At 43.0% G+C, this 24,093-nt stretch overlaps 1 protein-coding gene across 2 annotated transcripts in view; it reads left to right on the top strand.

Moving 5' to 3' along the window:
- The window catches only part of supt3h (SPT3 homolog, SAGA and STAGA complex component), a 146,344-nt gene that overhangs the window by 74,819 nt on the left and 47,432 nt on the right, over nt 1–24,093 (top strand). For both annotated transcript variants that reach the window (XM_063184487.1, XM_063184486.1), the window contains exons 4-5: nt 21,722–21,808; nt 22,635–22,728. In XM_063184487.1, coding sequence (XP_063040557.1) covers nt 21,722–21,808; nt 22,635–22,728 — 181 coding nt within the window. The remainder of the gene's footprint in view (nt 1–21,721; nt 21,809–22,634; nt 22,729–24,093) is intronic.

Here is a 24,093-nt window from a genome sequence, read left to right as displayed (position 1 = left end):
CATGCAACGTGTGTGTGCGTGTCTGTGTCTGTGTCTGTGTCTGTGTGTGTGTGTGTGCGTGTGCGTGTGCGTGTGCGTGTGCGTGTGCGTGTGCGTGTGCGTGTGCGTGTGTGTGTGTCTGTATCTCTGTGTGTGTCTGTGTGTATAGATGTGTGGAACGTGTGATTGGGTGAGAGCTGTTAACTCAGTGGAGTATGTGTATTTCGGGGGGGGGTTCGCTTCCCATTTCCTGCCCAGTCTCAATATCCCTCCTCAGTTTGCACTCTGTTAACATACTTATGTGGCCCTTACGTCCTGCCCGTACAGAACACGCAGCGCGCAGAGTAACCCAACCCCCGTCTATTTAGTATTGTATTAGTATAGCGCAGTAGAACCTATCCAAGGAGCGCTCACCGTTTGTTATTGCAGTGTCTAAATGCTGTACGTTTTATTTATATATGGACATTTCATTCAGCAGGGTTAATCAGAGCTCGTTTGGCACAAAAAAGGCATTTTAACAGAAGGTACGTACGGAACATGTCTCTTGCGCCTGCTGAGTGATGTGCGAGCTGTCCATCTTTTGCGAGACTCTTTATGACTTTTCCAGTCATTGTGTTTGTCAAAAGCGACTTGATAATACAGTTGTCAGTCATTACTCATCAAAAGGATCTGATCCATCTGCTCTCGTGGAGGCAAAGCGAAGTTAAGTCTGGACATCATAGAAATAGGAAAGGGGAAAACTCTGCAACCACAAACTCGTATGAAGTTTTATTTATAATAATTAGGCCCACACACCTTAGTGTGGTCACAGCAGACGCACGCACTGCCTTTCATACACGTAAAGGTGAGCTCTACTACCAACCTAATGTGTGTTGAAATGTGGGTGGGACAGTATGCTGCCATTTAGCACTAATCATTAAAATGATCTGAATTTTTACATTTTCTTAGATTTTTCTGGATCAAAGAAGAGGTTTGATAAGTTTATATATATATATATATATATATATATATATATATATATATATATATATATTTAGGCCTTTTTGCCTTTATTTTTGTCAGAATAGTGGAAGGGAGACTGGAAATTAGTGGGGAGAGAGAGACGGGAAGAATTGGCAAATGACCCGGGCAAGAATTGAACCGGGGTCGCGGGCGAAGTAACTGCATGGTCTTGTAGTAGGGGCTCTAAGCCGAGAAATCGTTACGCGCTGGATAGAAGCATATAATTCGGTACACATGTTCCTTGAGTGATTTGAAGACATCCTAGAAGGGGTGCCCCTGGAAAAAAAATTGTCTACCATATCATATACAATATGTCATGTTGGTAATGCATTACATTGTTATTACATGGCATTATACTTAGCTGAAAATGTTAATATAGTCCTCAGCAGAGATGAAGCAAGGGTAGTCTGCTTGACCAGATTGATAAAACTACAAAATGTACATAGTGTGAAAGTATGGGTGAGTCTGTGCTTACGTGCTTGACAGCATGTAACATTGTGAACGATTTGAGAAGATTCTTGGTCTGAATTAAAATGAGCATTGCCCACACTAAAACTATGGTGAGAATAGACTGCTCCTAATGCTCGATCTGAATGGGATAGTGTCAGTGCAAGATGCCCTAGGTAGCAGGTTCTCCATCCTCTAATTTCCATAACAGATAAACGTATTTTATTTGTATGAGAGAGGGTAAAAGACAGGACCTTTCCATATGTATGAAGAACCCCATAAGATCACCTAATTCTATTTTTTTTACAAGGCATTGTGCATATTGTGAGAGCATTTCAGTCATCTTTAGAATGGCATTACAGATTACTCAATATAGGCCTACATGTAGGCCACAGTATGGCTTCAGTTTAAATTAAATGGAAATGATTTCTTAGTATATGTTGAGTAAGAAGACAGAGGTAAATTGTTTTTTTTTATTTGCAGACAAGTCCTCACCTAGTACTTGTGCCAAAAGTTGTATTAGTTAGCTCAGTAATCATTGAGTACTTAAGTTGCTATCAAAACTGACAGCTGATGGACAACATGTACCGTAGGTCTTGTGCCACCCTTACCCATAGGAAAAATATCTATATAGAAAAACAATTATCATATGAAAGTAAATCATTGCCTGTACTCATTTTCTTGATATGCAAGGCACACAAATAGTCTGGGAGGAAGGATACCCCGCCCCCCCAAACAAAATGCCACAAGACTTTTTTTAACCTTCAAGATTTTGAGTGGTAACAGTAACATAACTCATTCCCACTACACCCTTTTGCATAATATTGTACATGTCCTCAGAATGCTCTACATGTTTCAGTTCTATGTAGTTGTACTGTACAGGACAGTACAGTGCAGTGCAGTGCAGTACAGTACAGTACAGTAGCATACAGAACGGTGCAGTATAATAAAGTACAGTAGAGTATAGTACAGTACAGTACAGTAGCATACAGTACGGTGCAGTACAGTACAGTACAGTAGCATACAGAACGGTGCAGTATAATAAACTACAGTAGAGTATAGCACAGTACAGTACGGTACAGTAGCATACAGTACGGTGCAGCACAGTACAGTAGTATATAGTACGGTGCAGTATAGTAAAGTACAGTACAGTACAGTACAGTACAGTACAGTAGCATACAGTACGGTGCAGTCTAGTTAAGTACAGTACAGTACAGTAGCATACAGTACGGTGCAGTCTAGTACAGTACAGTACAGTACAGTACAGTACAGTATAATACAGTAGCATACTGCACGGTGCAGTAGAGTACAGTACGGTATATCACATTACAGTACAGTAAAGTACAGTACAGTAGAGTACAGTACAGTGCAATACAGTAGAGTACAGTATAGTCTTGATGACTTTTAGGCTACTTTGACTTTAGCCCTCCAAAGCCAATAGGATTTCCACATGCTGTTGTTTTAAGTTTTTGAAAGACTATTTTAGTAGCCTATGTGAGAGAGGGAAGGCAGGCAGACATGTTTTAAACAAAGGACCACACCCACAAATAAAAAAAAAATAACGAGCAAACAATAAATTAAGTGGTTAGGTAGCCAACATGTCATCTAGATTAAAGCCAAAAGTAGATGAAAAACAGACATATTACCATTTTGCTCTTTTAAAATATAAAGTATCTGTCAATTAGGCATGGTACGGTTTGTGTCGCAAACCGAAACCGTACGGTGTGCATGTCACGGAACGGGGTAGTGCGCAACCGCACGGTGCCCACGGTTTCCAAAAAAAAAAGAGAGAGAGTGACCACCGGCGGACGAGGCAATTAAAATCCTACTACTTTTACAAGCATAAAACACAAAGACTACATAGGATATTGAGTGTGGAAAGACTGATTTATATCAGCCAAATGAAAGGCATAATGTAACAGCATGCACTAGCTGAGTAGGCCTAGCCTACAAGCAAGCGCAGGTCGGTCAGGACAGGAGCGCCTCCCTCTCCCCCCTCTCTCTCCACGTTAGCGCAAGTGACTGCCCCCAGCCTTTATTCTGACCAATTTAAATTAAATGAACATGAATTTACAAAAAAATGACAGATTAGCAGAACAAAGTAGACTTACGTTACAGTAGCCTAGTGTAGGTTATATCCACGTGGCATTGGATGGGGATTCCGGACGGCATAATGCGAGATATGAACATATCCATCAGATTCACTGCGCTGTCCTTAACTGCAATCAACTGTAGGCCTAATTACATGTAGCCAGTTAAACTCTGATGGAATGAGGGGGACTTTGTAATGTTGCCTAGTTAACATTGATGTTTAACACTATAACCAAAATATAAAATGACTGTTTTAACAGGCTCAGATTCACAGGAGTTTCGTGAAACATTCTTGTGAATACACTTCTAAATAAAAACGATTCTTTTTAAATTATTTGTTACCTTAACTTTCACATTTTAACATAACTTAACCCGATCACTTGTTCACTTGAAATTGAATTTGACTTCTGATTTTACTTCTATGCTTCTCACGGCCGGCAGTTTGTTGATAGGAAGCAACATTCCTAAGCGCAAAACTCGCAGAAAGTATCAAAATAAAAGTTCAATTCGTTCTCAGTGTGTCATTAACCAAAATAGTCATACTGCACTGACCTAATGGTCTCATTGCCTACAGGAGTGTAGCTGTTTTATTTTTACACGTCAAATGTGTTATAGTATGTAATATTTGAATATTTTAAAAGTTAGGACTTAGTTCTCCCTTTTTGTGAGCATGTTAAAATCATTGATAGGATATATTTTCTCTTTCAGTAACTTCACCTTGTTAGGTTAAATTAAGTCAAATTCAACATACCCATGATAAGCTTACATTTTCATTCTAATTTCTATTTTAGACATTTACGGTGCATAATACATTTTATTAAAAAAATAATAATAATAAAAAAAAATAAAAAAAAAACAGAACCGTACAAAACCGAAAACCGTGACCTTGAAACCGTGATATGGACCGAATCGTGACTTTTGTGAACCGTACCACCCCTACTGTCAATATACTGTAAGTTATATATGATATATTCATAAATGCCCTTATCACTCCATTGTACACTTAGGACTGAGATATACATATCTGAACCTCAGCATACATTTTATTTTGTAATGGCCTATAGTAAATCATCCAAGCTGTCACTGACACTTGATATGTATTATTGACTTGATTGATATGAATATTTCAGTTGGACTCCTAGGCTTAAATCATTGAGGGGGTCCTAAGGAAGTAGTAGTAGTTTGTGTGTGTGTGCGCATGTGTAAGTGGGATTAAAATTATTGTTTGCCATTTTTGTCTGAAGAGCAGACTGAGTGTCTGAACCTGCTAATGCTAGCATGCTAATGCATAATTGGGAGAGTTATGTGTGGCCCAGTTCAAGGGTTTATCTCTTCTCCCCTAAATTTTCTAACCACAATTTTCTTTTTGGATTTTATAGATATGACCCACTGCAAGTTTTTAAAACTCTTAATGAATGTTGGTTCAATAGCTAACTGCCCAGAAATTAGCTCTCAATTGTAGAGTGATCTCATTCTGACCATGGTTTTTATGATTTTCCTCTTTTTGAATCTAAATAAGACATATATAACATTGTTTTCATGGTAAGTTTTGCACATATTTTCAAAGTTCAGTTTGTATACATCACACACAAATAGGTGGATTGGCCCATAACACCATTATGTCCAGGCAGTACAGCATTTTACTACTATTGGCTCGTTTTGGGCAGTCATCTTGGATTTACCCCATAAAAATGAGCTTAATTACATTGAAATTTGGGGCACCCCTTCTGAAATGATGGAGAACACCCTAAGGAAGGTCTACACCGATTTTGGAGCTTCTATCCAGCGTGTAACGATTAGGCACTTTTTGGACGGTAAGAGACCCAGCTATTGATAAGGTTGAATAGATTTGCTTTGGATAGGTGCAGTGAAAATCAATTCATGGAAATGTACTGTAAGGTTGATGCCTACTGAAATAAGCACCATTTTCTTTCACCAGTTTATCGGCTTATCAGTAAAAATGATACCATGTTTTTTCTGTCTTCCCTGTGAACCTAACACATCTGATAGTACCCAACCTGCCCATCTTGTGATTAGTGTGATCATTGAGATCATCTTGTTACTGTAAAACTATGTACTGTGCATTCAATATGCAAGAGTTTTCACTTTCTGAAGTCAGGATGACTCATGCTCATGGATACACGCACACACACGCACACACACGCACACACACATGCACAGCACCACAGTCATACACTCTCTCTCAAACTCTCCTGTTATTAATTGTCATTAATTCATTAATTAATCCAAAGTGAAGGCTAAAATGCTGAATTTCTCCACATCCTCATTCCATGCTTATCAGCTGCGAGATGATAATGTGTGCGATCTGTCCTTCGGGACATCGCAAGGGGAAACTCATAGTAGCGTCCGTGCGCAATGACTCACCAAGAGTCAAAACATTTGCTTCCTGGGAACATCTGTGCTCACCCAATGGCAGGACAACTATTTGTTAGTTTCCTGTGTATTTCACACCATCATGATAAAAACATTGATAAACAAGGATTTTTTTTTACTAATTGCTTTGGTTTTCTTGGGTGAGTCACAAATGCTGACCACTTTAGCCCAAGACACCTGCAAAAAAAGCTCGCTAAAATTCCATGCCCTTTTTGGGAAATACCTTTACATCTCAGCCTCTGAAGCACATACAGTAAAAACATGAAATGAGCTGCATTTAACCCATTTTAGCCTGATGACTCGTATATGTTGTTTAACCTTTGATGCCTGGAGACACTTATACGCTGCATTCAGGCTCTTGAGATTTTAGCTTTTTAAATAAAAATGTTGGTATGTTACAGCATGTGAATGAACACAATCGAATACAAGATGAGGGTCTTAGGGCTTTAATGCAACTCATTTGATGTTTTATGTGCATCAGAGGCTAAGATATTTAGGTTTTTATAGGCTGAGGGCAACTTTCCCAACAAGGGCTTAGGCAGTCAGCTGGCATTTTTTGCAGGTGCTTCAGGTATTAATGGGTTAATAGCCAAGACATCCCCTCTTGCATTAGAATGTTCTAATAGATTTAGCTCTAATATACCCACATTTTTCTCATTTTTCTCAAACCTCATGAGCCTGAATGCTGCATCTGTGTTGCTCCAGGTGCCTGTACTAGCTCAATTAAGCATATACACAGCATCCAGCATCAATGGGTTAAATACTTGTAACCTTGTACCTATGTACCAAATGCACCTACACATGCCTTTGCTCTATTGTCGTCTGTCCTGTACTGGCTGAAGTGAGTGTGGCTTTTTAAGTGTGTGCACATAAGTATAATGTACTGTATCTGTGTACTGTGAGACAGAGATCTGTGAAATGGACATCTACACAGAGGGGTTTGTGGGTGTGTGCGTGTATGCATGTGCTTGTGCATACATATGTCTGCATATATACCATAGTGTGTGTTTCTGTCTGTGTGTTCCTGTGCCTCTGCAAGCTCACGATAGTAGTGTGTCCATGTGTGTGAACCAGAGAGAGAGATGTGTGGGCGAGATCATTACAGTGACCCCTAGTGTTCAGTGTCACAGCCTTGTCACAGAGTAGAGACACTGTGGGACCTGTATCCATCACTCACATGAGCACTGCCATCTGTTCTTTCAATCAGCAGAGACTGTGTAAAAGGAGTCCGTCACAATTTTCACTGTCTCCTTCCAAAATTGTATCGAACATAACACTACACTCAACTGAAATATGCAACACGTAGGATATTTTTTTCAAGCTATTCTGTGAGATCTATTATGAGGGCACTACACTTGACCAATTTACACTAAGGAAGCCGACAAAGTGGGGGCGGCAATTCAGAGTCAGGGTCAGTTGTCCCGAGCCGAGGGAAAGAGGGGGCCCAATATTGGGTTTTCATTACGTTGTATGCATTGGATGGGTGGCTCTTTCAGATGACCTCATCCTGGGCCCGGAAAAAAACTTTCAGCAGCCCTGCACACACCACAGGTAGCCACAGTTAATTCTTCAGAGAATTCAAGCTCCCTCATCATCTGGTTCCTTCCTTTGCTCATTCGTTCGTTTGTTCAGTTGTGTGATTTGATGTACTGTACTCTGCTCCTGCGAGGTCCTGGTGGGTAGGGTACGCACAACGTCGATGTCCGTCTCTACTCCTCCACCCACACCACCACCCTCCAGTAACCCAAACAGTGCAGTGAAAAGCCATCAGATTTTTTTTTTTTGCCTGACACACTCCATGCGAATCAGGGTTCACTTGACTGCTTCCTGAGGCTCCAGGTGCAAAAGTTGGCTGGAATCGGCTTTCACAGGGCAGTTATTCCCCTAAGAAGTCCTTCTATGATTCCTGTGTTTCGCTAGGATTCCCCCCAGGGCCTTGTTTTAGCTCCCCTTTTTTTGCTTTATGCTACTGCAGCAATTTTCTTCATATTCTGTACTGTACGATTCTGCTTGAAATGAGGCCACCATTTTGGTTTTTTAGGGCAACATGAGCACCTCTTCCCCCTATCTCAGTCTGTGTCTGGAATGCTACAGTGCCGTGCATGTGAATGGGAGTGTAACGTGAAGATGGAATTGTGGAATAATGACATGCTTACTGCTGCATATTTGACTCGGGGCCATCTGCTTCATGTAAGCTGTTTGATATAATTATGCATAGCACATTGGCCATGCGTTTCACCTTCCATTGAAGGTGTTAGAAGTGATGTATAGAATATGAATACACAAAAAATGTGTTAAAATGTATATGCTTTTAGACTGTTTTATGGTTATATTGCATCATAATCCAGGCATTGAACGATCGTTTGATTCATATTATATGAATGCTACTGCATTTGGTTTAATTTATTTCTCAGATTTCGGGTTGAACTGTGCTAACATCATTACACCTACATGCAATTCCCAGGTGGCAGGCCAATAAAAGATAGGTACACCGTTTATCATGAGGTAAACCTTCTCAACCACCCCATGAAATTTACTTCATCACCATAAGCTAATTTGCCAGTTGTTAAAATAATCAGGAGAACCAGAGAGAGAGAGAGAGAGACCTGCACCTTTTGCACTGGAACGAAAAATATGAAAAAACAAAGGAACAGTTACAGTCTGAGCCTGGGCTTACCCCTCACTAAAAATCAGACCTCTTCAGCAAAAAGGGAAAACCTTGAACCTCAGAATACTCAGACTTGTTTATGTTTTTAGAGGGTGTTTGTCTGGTAGTCTTCTCTATATTTCTGTTGACTCCTGTTGACTTTGTGGACGGACAGACATCTGCACCCCCGGTGGTCTCTCATGCCCTTGCCCTTGCCCAAGACGACGGGGCGACGACTGGTGTTTTTACACAAGATTATTTTTTAGCAATCAGGTCGAAAAACTCGCCTGCCGCCTTCCCCTCCCCCCCCTTTTCTCTCCGTTTACCATCTTCCACTATTTTCACCTTCTGAGGAGGCCATTCATGCCGCATGCGTGCGTGTCGGCTGTGGTCGGTCTGGTTTTTCGCGACGGGGTCTGCTCTGGCATCGTCTGCCTACTGAAACCTGTGGTACACCCCATTCACCTCCCCTCCCAGACGCCACCTTACTTCACCCAAGGCCCTGGGCTTCACTTGACTCAACCCCCCCCCCCTCTCCTCTCCTCACCCCCAAGCGAAGTCTCACATCCAAGGGCAAGGAAGGGGGGCAAAGAGATCAGTGGTCCGGGGCCCAGGGAGAAGGGGGGGACCTGAATTGGGCCCTCGTGACATTGTATGTATTTGGTGGGGGACTTTCAGATTTTGTCCTGGGCCCGGTCAAAGCTGTCAGTGGCCCTGCCCAGGTCTCTGGAGCTCTCTCACCCGGATATACACACACTCAGCACTGGCCGACACGACAGGCAGCGTTGAGCTCCGAGCCAGGCCAGGCTCTGGGGGTGAGTGTAGTGTGGGGGTTGTTGAGCTGTTGAGTTGTTGGGGCGGGCCCAGCGTGGTATGCATGAAATTAGCATGTCACCTCTCCTTCAGGTGCTCTTCCTGAGATATGTCAGAGGCCCGTGGCGTGCCGGCGCCAATTAGCCCGCCGCTTCCTGAAGGGGAGGGGGGGGGGACAGACTGAAGTGTTAGTGTGAGTGGGAGAGGGGAGAGGGGAGGAGAGGGCCACTGCTGTGGTGCTGCTGATCCTGCTGGCCCTGGGGCCGTGATCCTATCTGTAGACACACACGCTCCAGCTCCAGAGGAGGGGATGGAGGCCCAGAGTCTGGCCTGACAAGAGGTTGAGGTGGTGGGGGTGGTTGGTGATGGAAGTTGGGGTTTGAGTTGATGGTGGATGAAGGCCCATGATCTGGCCTGACAAGGGGTGTGATGGAGGTGAGGGTTGGGGTGCGGGTTGACGGTGGGTGGTTTGCTTTGGGCTGCAGCATAAAGGCTCATGGTCAAACAGGGTTTTTGCTGTTGCACTGGGTCTGTGAAACACAGTGTAAGGTTGGCGAATTAGCAAGGCCACGTCAGAACATGTTATATAGATTTTCTCTGGTTTAACTTACTGTAAATGTGTGAGTGCCTTAAGATATTGCAGTCAAAGATTTCATGCCTTTCCTGAAGTCATGTCCCTTAAAGGAACAGACTCGGTGAAAGGCCGGAAAAAGAGGAGAAAGGTAAATCTCAATTATTTAACTTAAAGGTGTAAAATTAGGACATTTCCAAAAATGAGGGAATGATCCTTTAATGTGTACATCTTTAAATCAAATGCTTCAAAACGTTTCTAAATAGTAAATGCTAACCTTTCTAGATACAATAGTTATGCTGCACTGTCTGTGGCCTTTTTTGCAGTGTTTTCACAGCAGCAACTTGCAGGCTTTCATGTTGTCGTGTTGGGTCTGAATATATAGGTAATATATAGTGCTTTTTGCCTTTATTTTTGACAGGAATTGAGCCTGGGTCGCTGGAGTAGCAAACCGGCAGGGCCGTGCCTCATGATTTTGTTTAGTGTTGCCATAGTTGGCCACGTTTTAATGTGCCTCATTTTATTCCTCTTCAAATGGAAATTCCTCTACCTATGAACTAACCCACCAATCCTTATGGAGCTAAAGAAGGCATTGGCACTTTTTTGAAGGCTGTCGTCTGCCAGTGTTCTTTTTGGAGGGATCATTAATCAGACTGAGTTTCCCATCACTTACACATTTACTGTGACATCCGTGAGCTCATGCCACAGCAATATACTTCAAAGCAATGTTCTGTTTTAACATGCTTCAGTATGTATGCACGTCATGAGTTTTGTGCATGTGTCTGTGTGTTTGTGCACGTTTAAGAGATGCACTGTACACCTGTGTATGTGTGTGTGTGTGTGTGCGTGTGCGTGTGTGTGTGTGTGTGTTTGTTTGCAACAGATGAACACCCAGAGCCTGTGTTGTGTGTGCCAAATGAGCCTTTTCTACTATGTGTGTGCAAGCTACACTGTCTGTGCTGTACTGTACGGTATGTGTGTGACACACAATGAGCTTGAATGAGATGCCCTCTGCTCGGAACACCGCATCCTGTGGTGTAAAGAGAGTGAACCGGCAGTTTTTCTCTGTGCGTAGTCTCCTGTATACGTGTGCATAAGTGTGTATGTGACGCATGGTTGTGCCTATGTGTGTGTGACTCGCTGTTTGTGTGACACTGTTTGTGTGACAGTGTGTGTGTGTGTGTGTGTGTGTGTGTGTGTGTGTGTGTGTGTGTGTGTGTGTGTGTGTGTGTGTGTGTGTGTGTGTGTGTGTGTGTGTGTGTGTGTGTGTGTGTGTGTTTGTTCGAGACTTTCTGCTTGGAACAGCCTCCTCCTGGGCTGTGACGGGGATGGACAGGGCAATTCCAGTAAGTTGTTGTTGGTGTCTGTGCTATCGTGCTGATACAAAGCGCTGATGAGAAGCAAAACTTGCTGTTGTGTTTACCCCCACGGCTCAGCTCTCAGGGACTCCTCGTCTCGGAGAAAACATTGATAACTCTGTCCGCCAAACACCGCCATTAAACCGCAAAGCGCTAGCAAAATATTTTGTCTGTGCAAGCGGTCTCGGAATTCGACTTCTTGCGATAACTGTGCTTTTTTTCGTGTTGTGTTTTCGAGATCGGCTGGTGTTTTTGTCTGTTTTCATTTTAACATATGGTAACTTCATTGTTGTCATACAAGTCTACCAAATCTGTTTGGTAAAAATAGTCCACTCGCAAAGCAGCCTTGTGTACACATTGTACAGTATGTTCTCCACACAGTGTTGGGAGTTTGGTCCTTTTCCCGTCTGGAGTCAGACAATTCATGTCCCGTGTCCTCACTTTACAAGACTGTCTCACCTTAAACTGCGCAGCCAAATATTTACGCACGGTAAGTGTAACAAGAAGTCGTCCGCGGCCCCTAGCAACCAGAAACAACAACACAAAAGGCTAGGCTCTGACCCTGGTTTTGAAAACAGCCGAGTATCTCTGTTTGCTCCCCGTTCTTTTCAAAGGGGGAGCACTGCAACTGATCTCCGCAAGTGGAGGCTGTGACTGGAATACTCCCCTGTGCTTCCTGTTACCTTTTCCAGTGTAATCAAATAATGGATTTCATTTCAACCCCAAGCAGTAGCCGAGCAGAGGAAATTATGTTCAGCAGGCGTGTTTATTTGACTTCTGCCATCCCATGCCATGAAAGCTAGTCCTTTTCTTCCTGCACTGTAACAGCGTGACATAAACCAGCTTGCCGAAGCCTATGTCACTCGAAAATGTGGTGCAATTAAAAATGATCCCTTTAATTAGGACGCAAGACTGGCAGTCTCTCTCTCTCTCTCTCTCTCTCTCTCTCTCTCTCTCTCTCTCTCTCTCTCTCTCTCTCTCTCTCTCTCTACCTCCCTTGTCTGTCTTTTCCTTACTCTCAATTTTTCTCTTTATTTCCCCTTTTCCTCTCTTTCTCACTCTCTTTCTTTCTTCCTTCCTCCTTATTGCCCTCTCTCTCTCTCTCTCTCTCTCTCTCTCTCTCTCTCTCTCTCTCTCTCTCTCTCTCTCTCTCTCTCTCTACCTCTCTCTCTCTATGCTGTACCTCATCTGTCTTGTCCATTCACATCCATCAAGCCAGACCATGTGTGTGTATCAGGTGTGGAGCAAGTCAGCAAATGTACTTTACATAAGTGGACCATGCTACCTTTAGCGACAGGGTGCGATTTGTAGGGGGGGATCGGGGGGATTGTCCCCCTTTCTGGTTTTGATATCGCCACTTTTCTACAGGACTTTAATATTTGCGGTATTTAACTCCATTGATAATGCTTAAAATCGGAAACTTATCTACCCTTCTGGGTCTTCAACAAATCGCACCCTGTTTAGCGACATGTATTGCAATGTGTCGAAGCCATCACAATTATAGGGGCCCTCTAAAGGGTATCACATAGAGAAAGGACTGGAACACATGGAGCACACTTTTGAAATTCTTGCAAATAACTCAGAAAGTTGCCAGAGTCAAAGCTGAGGCACATTTTGTAAGTTGGAATACACTTCTACAGTTGGAAGGACGTCACACTGGAACAGTCTGATTTTGATTTCAGCACTGATTGTAACATATTTCAGTGTCCCTGATATGTAACATTTCGGGAACATTTCCTGTATATCCACATGTCTGTAGTATATCAGGAACGACTGAAAACATTGTCAAACATATTTTCATATGTCACCTATTTTTTTGTTTGCGTCGAAATGTTTTGATCTATTGAAACAGCTCAGTGAAGGTGGGAGAGATGTGTTGTTGAGGTGGTTTTGACTATAAAGCACTGGGGGAACACTGTAGCTCTGACCTTGGTGGGGGGGTCTATTGGTTTTAAAAATGGAAGCAAGGAGAAAGTAGTGGTTTCAGACAGGGCCAGACAACCTCAGACCAAGGTCATATAAGACCTCCAGATCAGAGAGACCGGTGTTTGTCCTGCTTTCACTGTCCGGTTTCGCTCTTGGTAAGCCCCTGGACCACAGAAACCATAAACTACTGTATCAAAAAAGGCAATAAACAGACACATTTTCGGAAGGGTTTGATAGCTCTGGCATCCCAGAAATGGTAAAACAGTCCTTCATTGCCCGGGCCGAACTGTCAACAGAGTTGGGAGAGGGCGCAAAAGCTACTGGAAATAGTCCACAGTGATCCCACTGTTCGGCGCGGGCTAAAGGCATCCCTCATGGAAAAAGCGAACCAACAGGGCACTGCAAGACTAACTTTGATCACTCCGGGTGAAATCAGAGCAATTACATGAATTATTCTGATATATAGCAGAGAGCCGCGCTGCAGTTGAGCTCCAGCGTTTCGAAACGGAAAGTTTATTAATAGAGAAATTTATTTTAACCGTTTCATTCCAGCTTAAGAAAGTGCTCCCTGACATTTTTAACTACACATGGTGGGTGGAGTAAGGACCTTGGTACCTGAGTCTGTAAAATAAATTACACCCATATTTCATAGTATTAGATACATTTTCGCCATAGGGATATTCTACTGTACAGAGTATGTGAAGAGATGTGAGAGAAATTCAGCAAAATCTTTTGTTCCTACACGTTCAGTATTCTGAGTTATGTGTATGGATGTGTGTGTTCACGTAATGGTCCCAGTGTATAACTCTGAAACTCTAACACCCGGCACCCCGCTGACAGTTGGTTGTTACTTTTGGAAGGGGAATGCAAATGTGGGTTACATACACATTGTAGACGAGGTTGATTATGCGTGTAATCGAATCCCATACCACTCTGGATGTGACAACCACCCCGGTAATGAAACCGCAGAATATTCATTTGTCTCCATGTAATCGACCATAGTATATGTCAATTGACAACACACATTAAAACAACAGTATGGTAATGTCTTTTGCCCTGTTTTTTTTTTACATGGGGGCTTCTCTGTATTATATAACGCGTTCTCTGGAGTAGGCACTGAAGGACCACACAGTCTTTTCTGCAGTTATTAAAACATCATAAAGACTGGTTAACTCGGTTTTCCTGCTCTCGCGCCACCAACAAAGGCGCGCTTGTGTTTCCCCCCACCACTACCCCACCGGTGTTCTTCCCCTCTCCCCATCAGAAAGTTCTGGAGAAATTAAAACGGCTCGCCCTCAGAAGGGCCATTAGATGTGACTGACTAAAGGTTCCCCAGTCGCCTTTTCCAACCACTTCCAAGGCCCAGGGCCCAGCCAACAGGTCTTTCTCCCGTTCCTCACCTCATCTACACCTTTCAGGTTTCTGCTGACGTACACCTCCCCACACCCCACACACTCTCTCTCTCTCTCTCTCTCTCTCTCTCTCTCTCTCTCTCTCTCTCTCTCTCTCTCTCTCTCTCTCGCACATACACACAGTCTCTAGAACACACACTCAGTCTCTTGCACATAGACCTACTCAGGCACACTTACTCTCTCCAAGCCCATATAGAAAGCATGTGGTCTGAGGCCTGGTTTGAGTTTTTGAGTACGCCAGGCCAGCCGGCCAGCCAGCCAGCCCCTTTCTGCAAGTACAAAATGGAAGACGTTGTTAAACGTGAGTTATTAACTGCTCAACGACTCGGCATCCATTCCCCCCATGTGATTCACCTGCCCGTTTTGATTCTCGACATGGCTAGCTGTCACATCTGACCATCATATATCCACGATCAGTTGATCAGCTCCATGTCTCTCCTCTCCCATCTCTCAGCTCTCGGTTCTACTTGGGTAGTCTGGTGCGCAGAGCCTTACTCTTCTTCCCCCGGTGAATTCGGGCGGCCCCTGAGAAGCGAGCGCAGAGAGAGAGAGAGGCCTGCAAGCCTTCACGTTCAGCAGAGTAAATATAATTAGAGGTGTCACTCGCTTCCCTAGCTTGTTGTGTGATTTGGCGCCATTAGGGGTGCTAAATGAAGTCTCGGGGATGTGCGCTAAAAGGCATTCTGTCTATTTAAAAAAACAAAACTACAGGGCCCGTCTCCTGTCTCCAAATTGAACGAAGGAACGAACGAAGGAGTGAAGAAACGAGTGAAGGGGTAGCGTCGGACATGGCGGCCAAGTCTGTGTGTCTGCTTTGGTAGGCTGCCAGCCCAAAAGGGGATTCTAAATGAAGTGTTTGCTGCCCCCCAGTCCCCTCCATTACCTCCCATTAGAATCAACACCCCTCTGTGCATGTCAGGTTTGTGTTGCTTATTGCATGTGTGTGTGTGTGTGTGTGTGTGTGTGTGTGTGTGTGTGCGTGCGTGCGTGCGTGCGTGCGTGCGTGCGTGCGTGCGTGCGTGCGTGCGTGCGTGCGTGCGTGCGTGCGTGCGTGCATGTGTGTGTTTGCGCGCATGTGTCTTTGAGCACGTGTGTGTTTGCATGGGCGTATGTGTGTGTGTGAGTATGTGTACATGTGTACGTGTCTGGGGGCCTGGTTACATCTACTGTGCCACGCTGAAACGTGTGTTTTGCAGGCAAACATATTTATGACTAGCTAATGTTTGCAACCACCTAAAAATGACTTACACACAGCTCAATGTCGTTGCCAGCACAGGTAAAAATGAGGTCTTTTCATCCAGACGTACTCACATACTGTGCACATGACGGGGAAATTAAGTGTGACTATTACTTTTACAAGCAAATTAACTTTTAATTAGAAATGAATTAGATCTAGATTAATGTACAATATACTGTATGTTGTAACATTTTTGGTTTCAGTATAGTTCATAGTATGAGTACCTGGGGTTTTACATGTGTGTAAGGTAGCACAGCAAGCATATTCCAGCCTTTATGCCAACTTTCACTTGAATTCTGTGGTACAATGTTATTACAGAATAGTACATGATTTTACAATCATTGTTGCACTTCATTATGTAAATGCATTGTAATAGTGTAAGCACCAAAGATGCACTTTTTCTTCAATGGCGTAGTGGTGTTAATAAGGTACTGTATATGATTGGAGAGGCGTTAAAAACATGGGTGATCTACCGTATATTTTTATGTTAATTGTCCGGAAAATGTAAACGAAGACCACATTGAAATGTAATCATATTTACATGCATACTCCAGAATGCAACAGTGCCCAAATCCAGTTAAAACATGCTAATACTAGACATGCAGAGAAATACAGTAAATAGTAATACACATTTTAAAATAGCGTTTGTACCCTAAATGCATTTACACTCCTACGCCTCTTGACTGAGCATTGATGCCCAAGCATGTATGTAATGTATTTCAACTATTTATCCACAATTTAATTTCTTCTTCAAAGGAATTTGCCATTGTGCTAATATTGTTGGTTATCCCGTGTACCACAAGGCAAAGTTGCTGATGTACTTCACATAGTTAGATACTAGGATACTTTTGCACTTATTTTTTTGCCTGTGTTGGGCATCCAGCACTGTTTTAGCATTTACCAGTCTTCTATTGAAATTTAATTTCCTGTTCAGTAATTCTGTACAAAATGTATTTTTAAGTTGTTTGTTTGTGTTCTATGCCATGAGGACAGCTTCCAGGTCCTAAGATGGGACTGCACTTAATCAGAGTTGTTTTGCTCAGATTTAAATCAGTGGTCGAGAGCTTTTGGCCCCGCTCACACGTTTGGGGGTTAAGGTTAAAAATATATCTGCATGATGTTGACATGGCCGTCTTTTCATAGAGCTGCAGGAGTTGGTTAATTCCACGGCATGGGTTTTTATTTGCTGATCTGCATGCGGACAGCTATCATTTTGTGAGGAAGGTGACATTGATAGATGAGGTGTTTTGGCTCTTAGGCAATAAAACCAAATTATAGTGCTGAACTGAACAGACATTCTTCATCTCTCTCTCTCTCTCTCTCTCTCTCTCTCTCTCTCTCTCTCTCTCTCTCTCTCTCTCTCTCTCTCTCTCTCTCTCTCTCTCTCTCTCTCTCTCTCTCTCTCTCTCCTCCACAGAATCACTCATTCACTCACTCCTTCTCGCTTTCACCAGACCTTGTTAAGATTGTTTCCATATGCTTGCAGCATCCCTGCTTCCCCCCATGTTCACCCTAATCTAATAAAAGTTCTTTTAATTCATTAACTTTTGAGAAACACCCCAGGAGTTAAAGGAGTTTCCTGTTAAGCAGAACTGGAAAAAGAGGGGGTATATATTCCACACCTACACATTTATTTTAACTGCTTTAAAGTAAGGTTGCACAGGCTCAGTAAAATGTAAGCTGTGGAAGATATTTAAGATAGTAGCTATTTCAGGCACCATCAATGTGTTTGTTGTCCTAAGTGTTCAACTATAGGGTTTAGTTGTAAGCAACAAGACTTTTATCATCACTTGGATATATGAGAATCTTCATATACAAAATTGCCCTCTTGCTATGTTGAGTTGTAGTAGGTCTAATTGCCTTTATGCACATGAACATAACACATAATATTTTACATTACGCATTCAGCAGATTTGTACCGGTATTTGCATGCTTCCAATACCATTTCAGTTCTATGAAGGGGTTTAATTGGACCTGAAGTTAACGATTTTACTCAACACAAGTAATGTATTAATTCAGAAATTAAGATCATTTCACAAAATAACTTTACAAGAAACTTAAATTGCTGCCCAACGGGTTGGAGAAGGGAGGCCCGCTACTACTCTGTTCTGAATTGTACACATGGATAAAAATATCAGAATGTCCAGTCTGAGTACCAGATGCATCATCTGTCTTCAACTGTTCCACCCATAAAACATCTCGCCCTTGTCTCTTCATCAGCAGTGAATAAGACCTGGAACTGCTCTGTCTAGACAGCAGTTGAAAGAAAATGCCATATCCAAAACACATTTGCCTTACATTTTCCTGACATTCTTTTCCAAAATGACTTCCAGGGAGTTACTGTAGGCACAGTACAGGGGCAGGCACCCTGCAGCAATACGCTGTTCAAGGCCTTGAGCACAGGACCACTTTTGAATTACAGTGTACTTACTGTATGAATGTTTCCTACTTGAAGTAATGCCAGAAAATGTTAAAAGTCTTTGATAGGGCAGTCATGGGTAAGTGCTTAGGGTGTCAGACTTGTAGTCCAAAGGTTGCCGGTTCGACTTTCGACCCGTCAGGTTGGTGGGGGGGATTAACCAGTGCTCTCCCTCATCCTCCTCCATGACTGAGGTACCCTGAACATGGTACAGTCCCGCTGCACTGCTCCCTTAGGGGGCGCCATTGGGGCATGTGCCCTTGCATGGGTAAGGCATAAATGCAATTTTGTTGTGTGCAGTATGTACTTGTGTGCTGTGTCACAATAGCAATGAGAGTTTGAGTTTCCCAGTGGGCTTTCACATTCACTGTCATAATTTTGGCACAGCATATTACAGTTGAGGACGATATTATTAGCCCCCCTCCTGAAATTAGACATTTCTCTTGATTTCTCAGTGAGAATGACCATTATTAATACATCTATGTTATTCTGGCAACTAATACACCATGGAGATTGTATCCAATAAGTTGAATTTGGACTTTTCCATTTTTACAATGAGTTTAAACAAAAAAGGGTAAAAATGGCAAAGTGCCATACACCCAAACAAGGTTTCCTTTGACTGAGGCTGCCACAGAATGATGCTTCCACCACCAAGTTTAATTGTGGAAACCATGTTATACAGGTTTAAGGCCTATCCCTTTCTTCACCTGACAGAAGCTGAATTCATGCATCAAAGCAGGTGCTATTGAATCTCATCAGATGAAAGCAGAGACTTTCAAAACGAATTTTTCACTTTCAAATGTTCACAGGCAAAGCTCAATAACACTCTGATATGCACCGCCTTTAGTAAAGGGGTTCTTCTGTGATGATGGCCCCAAAGCCCAATATGATGACAAGCCCTAACAGCTGTCATTCTTGAAATAAAAACTCCAGGTGAGGCCAGGTCAATAACAAGCATCTAGGCAGGTGCCCAATGCTTCTTTGGTCTAATGAGACTAAGCAGTTCCCACAGTTAGACATAGTGGTGGGGGCATCAAGTTTTTAGTCTGTTATTCAGCCTCAGACACAGGGAGTCTGGGTCTGGATCTGGATTGCTGGGTCTTCCAACAACATTGTAACCCAAATCATACATTTAAATTAGTTCAGAGGTTCTTCAAGGATACTGAAACCATGATACTGGAATGACCCGCTCATAGTGCAGTCCTCTATCCCACGGAGAGTATGTGGCAAATGTCTATGCTCAGCATCCATGCAATTTAGACCAGCTAGAACACTTTGCAGTGACGAAATGGGCCAACGTCTCTAGTGGGGCATGTGCCAACTTAGGTAACAACTTATCAGAGCCCGTTGTCAGTTTTGGTTCATAAATGGCGCCATATTGACTATTAATGATCAGGGGGCTAATCATTTTTTGTTTAAACTCATTGTAACAGAAAAATCCAATTTCAACTCATTGGACATTATCTCCATCAGTGTATTTGTTTCCAGAATAACAGAAACGGTAAATAATGGTCATTCTCACTGAGAAATCAAGAGAAATGTCTAATTTCAGGAGAGGGGCTAATAATATCGTCCTCAACTGTATGTACAACTTGTACAACTTTTTTTCGAACACCCATACCTGTAGGTCACTGATCAGAGAAAAACTATAAAACTCTTAAACTCTTAAACTCTCTTAAACTCTATTCACAACATTTCGTCCTTTGACCTTCATCAAACACAGCTAGTTAGGAAAAGGTGACAAAAATAATCTTTGTGAAAAATTGACGAACTAAATGCTCAAGCACTGTCCACAATTACCTCTCAACACGACATCAGGAGTTCGGAGCTTGCATCGCTTTGTAGGTGCTCTGAAACCCCAGCAACTGGACTAAAGTTGAATGACCGTTTAAATGACAGTGTCAGGCTCTCTGCCTGTGTTGACACCTCTTGAACTATTTATCCACATGCTTTTAGCCTCTACTCAGTCGTCATCAAAACCACGCTATGTGCCATTTTCTTTTTCAAGGCTTTCAAAACAATAGATACTTTGTCAGCTTGTTCTGCCTTCCTCGAGGAGATTGTAACCAAGCATATACCTTGATTGTTTGATAATGGCTGATGACCACAAAGGCCTTAGTGCTTTTATCTGTGTATAAGTTCCATTTCCAAATTTCTAGGTAGTTAATGATCTTCTGTTAGCTGCTGACATTGACCATGTCAATGTCGTATACTTATACACTGCATTCCACATTATTACGCAAATGACATTTTTTGCAGTTTTCCCAAATAATCAATACAAATTACAGTCGTCATATTTTTCAAGTCATCAGCCATTAGAGTACAATTTAAACGTTTTTGAATGAATTTTCCAATGATAACGGTATTTTTTAAAATAATAAAAAACTTAAAATGCCCAAAATGCTCTGTTCCAATTAATTACACAAAACAGTTTTGTAGTGTTGTAATCCAAATTTCTTTCTTTTTTCCCCCCATCTATATCAAAACAGTTGGCATGTGGTACCTTCAATACATTTCAATGTTCAAAACTTTGTTATAAGCTGTAACTGGAATGCTGCATTTAACATTGAAGTCAATGGCAGGGCATTGCATGGGAGTTCTGGAAGCCCAGATATCCTTGATGCTTTGCTCTCAGCTGTTTTTATTTGTTTGGTCGGGTGACCCACACTTCACTCTTCAATATACCCGTAGATTTCCATGCCACGTTTAGGTGCTTTGGAGATGATGACATTCTAACTCACCAGACATAACATCCCATTCATTTTCAATGGGGTTTTATGTTTGGTGAGTTAAAATGTCGATACCACCAAAGCACCTAAACGTGGCATGGAAATCTACAGGTATATTGAAGAGTGAAGTGTGGGTCACCAGACCAAACAAACAAAAACAGCTGAGAGCAAAGCATCAAGGATATCTGGGCTTCCATAACTCCCATGCAATGCCCTGCCATTGACTTCAATGTTAAATGCAGCATTCCAGTTACTAAGACAAAGAGTTTATCATCAAGTATTGAACATTGAAATGTAATTTAGAAGGTACCAAATTCCAACTGTTTTGATGTAAATGGGAAACAAAGAAAGAAATTTGTATTTGAACACTTCAAAACTACTTTACGTAATAATGTGGAACAGAGCATTTTAAGTTTTTTATTATTTTAAAAAATACCGTTATCATTGGAAGGTTCATTCAAAAACGTTTTAATTGTACTCTAATGGCTGATGACTTGAAAATTATGACGACTGTCATTTGTATTGATTATTTGGGGAAACAGCGAAAAATGTCAGTTGCGTAATAATGTGGAATGCGCTGTAGTCCTTGACCTAACAGTGACCTTGAACTTGACGAGTTCGACCTTGACCTTTAACCTGGTAATTGTACTTATAATGAGAACTAACTCTCTCTCTCTCTGTCTCTCTCCTCACTAGCTTCATCAGGCTGCTGAAGTTTCCCTCCTCAGAGGAGCAAGAGTCATATCAGCAGAGGACATTCTCTTTCTCATGAGAAAAGACAAGGTAACACACACACACACACACACACACACACACACACACACACACACACACACACACACACACACACACACACACACACACACACACACACACACACACACACAAATGTCACTTTGCTCCAGGGGTTGCACCAGAGGTCCTCTTCCATCGCCATGGGGATCGTTTTGTTTTGCGTCCCCATCCTCTCCCAGGTGCATGTGCGCCCTCACTGAGTAAAACATAAATGTTGATATTCGATCGCTATTCTTTGGTATCATCTTAGGAATTGGGTTTTCCCTCTTCTGCTACAGTGAGTCTCGCGTCCCCATAGAGGTTGTTCCTGCACTCTCCGTCACGCTCTGATTTCATTAGTAATCCATGAAATGTTTCCCGCTTTGGTTTCTGCATCAGTTGGAAAAGACAGGGCCTTTCTTCTCTGAAGGGCTCAGATTCATGACTTTATTTTACTACTACTGGATATCCCCTCCCCTCCCCCCTCAACAACTCATCCATCCCATTCACACCCCTCCTTGCCTTCCCTCGCTAACTTGTCTACCTCTGGCTATCTACCTGACTCCTCTATGGGTCTCTCTCTCTGTCTTTCTCTTGCTCTTTCTCTTTCTCTTTTTCCCTCTCTCTCTCTCTCTCTCTCTCTCTCTCTCTCTCTCTCTCTCTCTCTCTCTCTCTCTCTCTCTCTCTCTCGCTCTCATAAACACACACTCACTCCCACTGTCTGACCATGCCCCTCTTCTTTTCCTTTCTGCTTTCTTTTGTTGATCTCCCACCTCCTACTGTCCACCTCTTCCCCTCCTCCTCTTCTTCCTCCTCTCGTCTCCCACCCTCACAGAAAAAAGTACGGAGGCTGCTGAGGTACATGCAGTTCCGCGACTACAAATCCAAAGTGATGAAAACCGTTGAGGATGAAGACCCAGCGGACCAAGGTACTTCTGCTACTCTTTTGTACCCTGCTTCTCCTTTTTTAATCTCCCCTTTCAGTTGTGTGCAACGTTGGACCTCTGCCTCCCACACTAAAGTTACCCTCGGCAATGTTGTCCCACATGCACGGCATTTACTGTCCACCCACCCTACCCACAGTCTAGATTACATTTGCCTGTGCGCTTGTCAAAGTTTTCTGATTTTCTCTCTTTCTGGGTGTCTGTCTTTCTCTTTCTCTTTCTTATTTGCTTCCTCTTTCTCTCTATCTCTCCCTATAGCCTCTCTCTCTCTCTCTCTCTCTCTCTCTCTCTCTCTCTCTCTCTCTCTCTCTCTCTCTCTCTCTCTCTCTCTCTCTCTCTCTCTCTCTCTCTCTCTCTTTCTTGTTGAGTATGTGGCGCCCATATAGCATCTCAGTTCAGTTCCTCAACTCCAATCCCCCACTCCTTCTCTCCCCCTCTAGCCCTCCACCTCTCCCTCTCCCTCTCTTGCTCCATCTCCCTCTCCCGCTCCGGCTCCCTCTCCGTGTCCCTCCCCCAACCCTCAGTCAGAGATGAAGGCCCTGGTAATGGCCGGAGTCAGCCAAGGTAATTGTGTATGCCACAGTCAATCAGCTGCAGTCATTACCCACAATGCAGACAGAAGCTTTGGCATGGGCCGCTCCTGTTCTAGCGCAGCCCTTTTCCTCGGGGCTTCGACCTCCTCACTCTGCTCTCATCATGGATCCCCAAGAAGGCGAAAGAGGAGGCAATGAGCGCGAGAGAGAGAGAGAGAGAGAGAGAGAGAGAGAGAGAGAGAGAACGAGCTCAGGCCAACCCCCCGAAAAGGTTGACTGAGGTTCTCTCATGAAAACGAGAATCATTAGGATATTTAGCCCCCCATCCCAGACCCCGTAACCCGAGAAATGGAATAATACGCACACGTTAGACATTCCAAAAAGACGTCCTTTCAGTCTATTGAAAAGGAGCCTGTATGTCTGTGTAGGGAAACAGAACTGCCCTCTTCTACTCTCTCTCGCTTCCTCACTCTCATGATCTCCTCTCTCTTTCTCTCTCTCTCTCTCTTTCTCTCCCTGACTCTCTCTCTCTCTTTCTCTCTCTCATTCGTGCTGTCTTTCTTGCTTCTCTCTCCAGCTCCTGGAAGTTTTTTCTCCTTACTTTTCCCAGGAAAGTTCAAATGGGATGTTGTTGTGAAATGTTGCCCAGTAAACACTTTTTTTTGCGAGTCAAAGAGAGGGTGAGTCAGAGACAGACAATCTCGAACGGACCCTGACGAGGAGTTCCAGAATACAGATGCTGTGCTGTCCAGAGTGCGTCCAGTGCAGAAACAAGCCACACAAATGTCTGGGTGTTACCACAGATCATTTAGAACCA

Source organism: Engraulis encrasicolus, chromosome 19 (genome assembly GCF_034702125.1).
Source record: "Engraulis encrasicolus isolate BLACKSEA-1 chromosome 19, IST_EnEncr_1.0, whole genome shotgun sequence".
NCBI lineage: Eukaryota > Metazoa > Chordata > Actinopteri > Clupeiformes > Engraulidae > Engraulis > Engraulis encrasicolus.
Note: the sequence above shows the minus strand (reverse complement) of the source record. Positions and strands in the feature narration are given on the sequence as shown.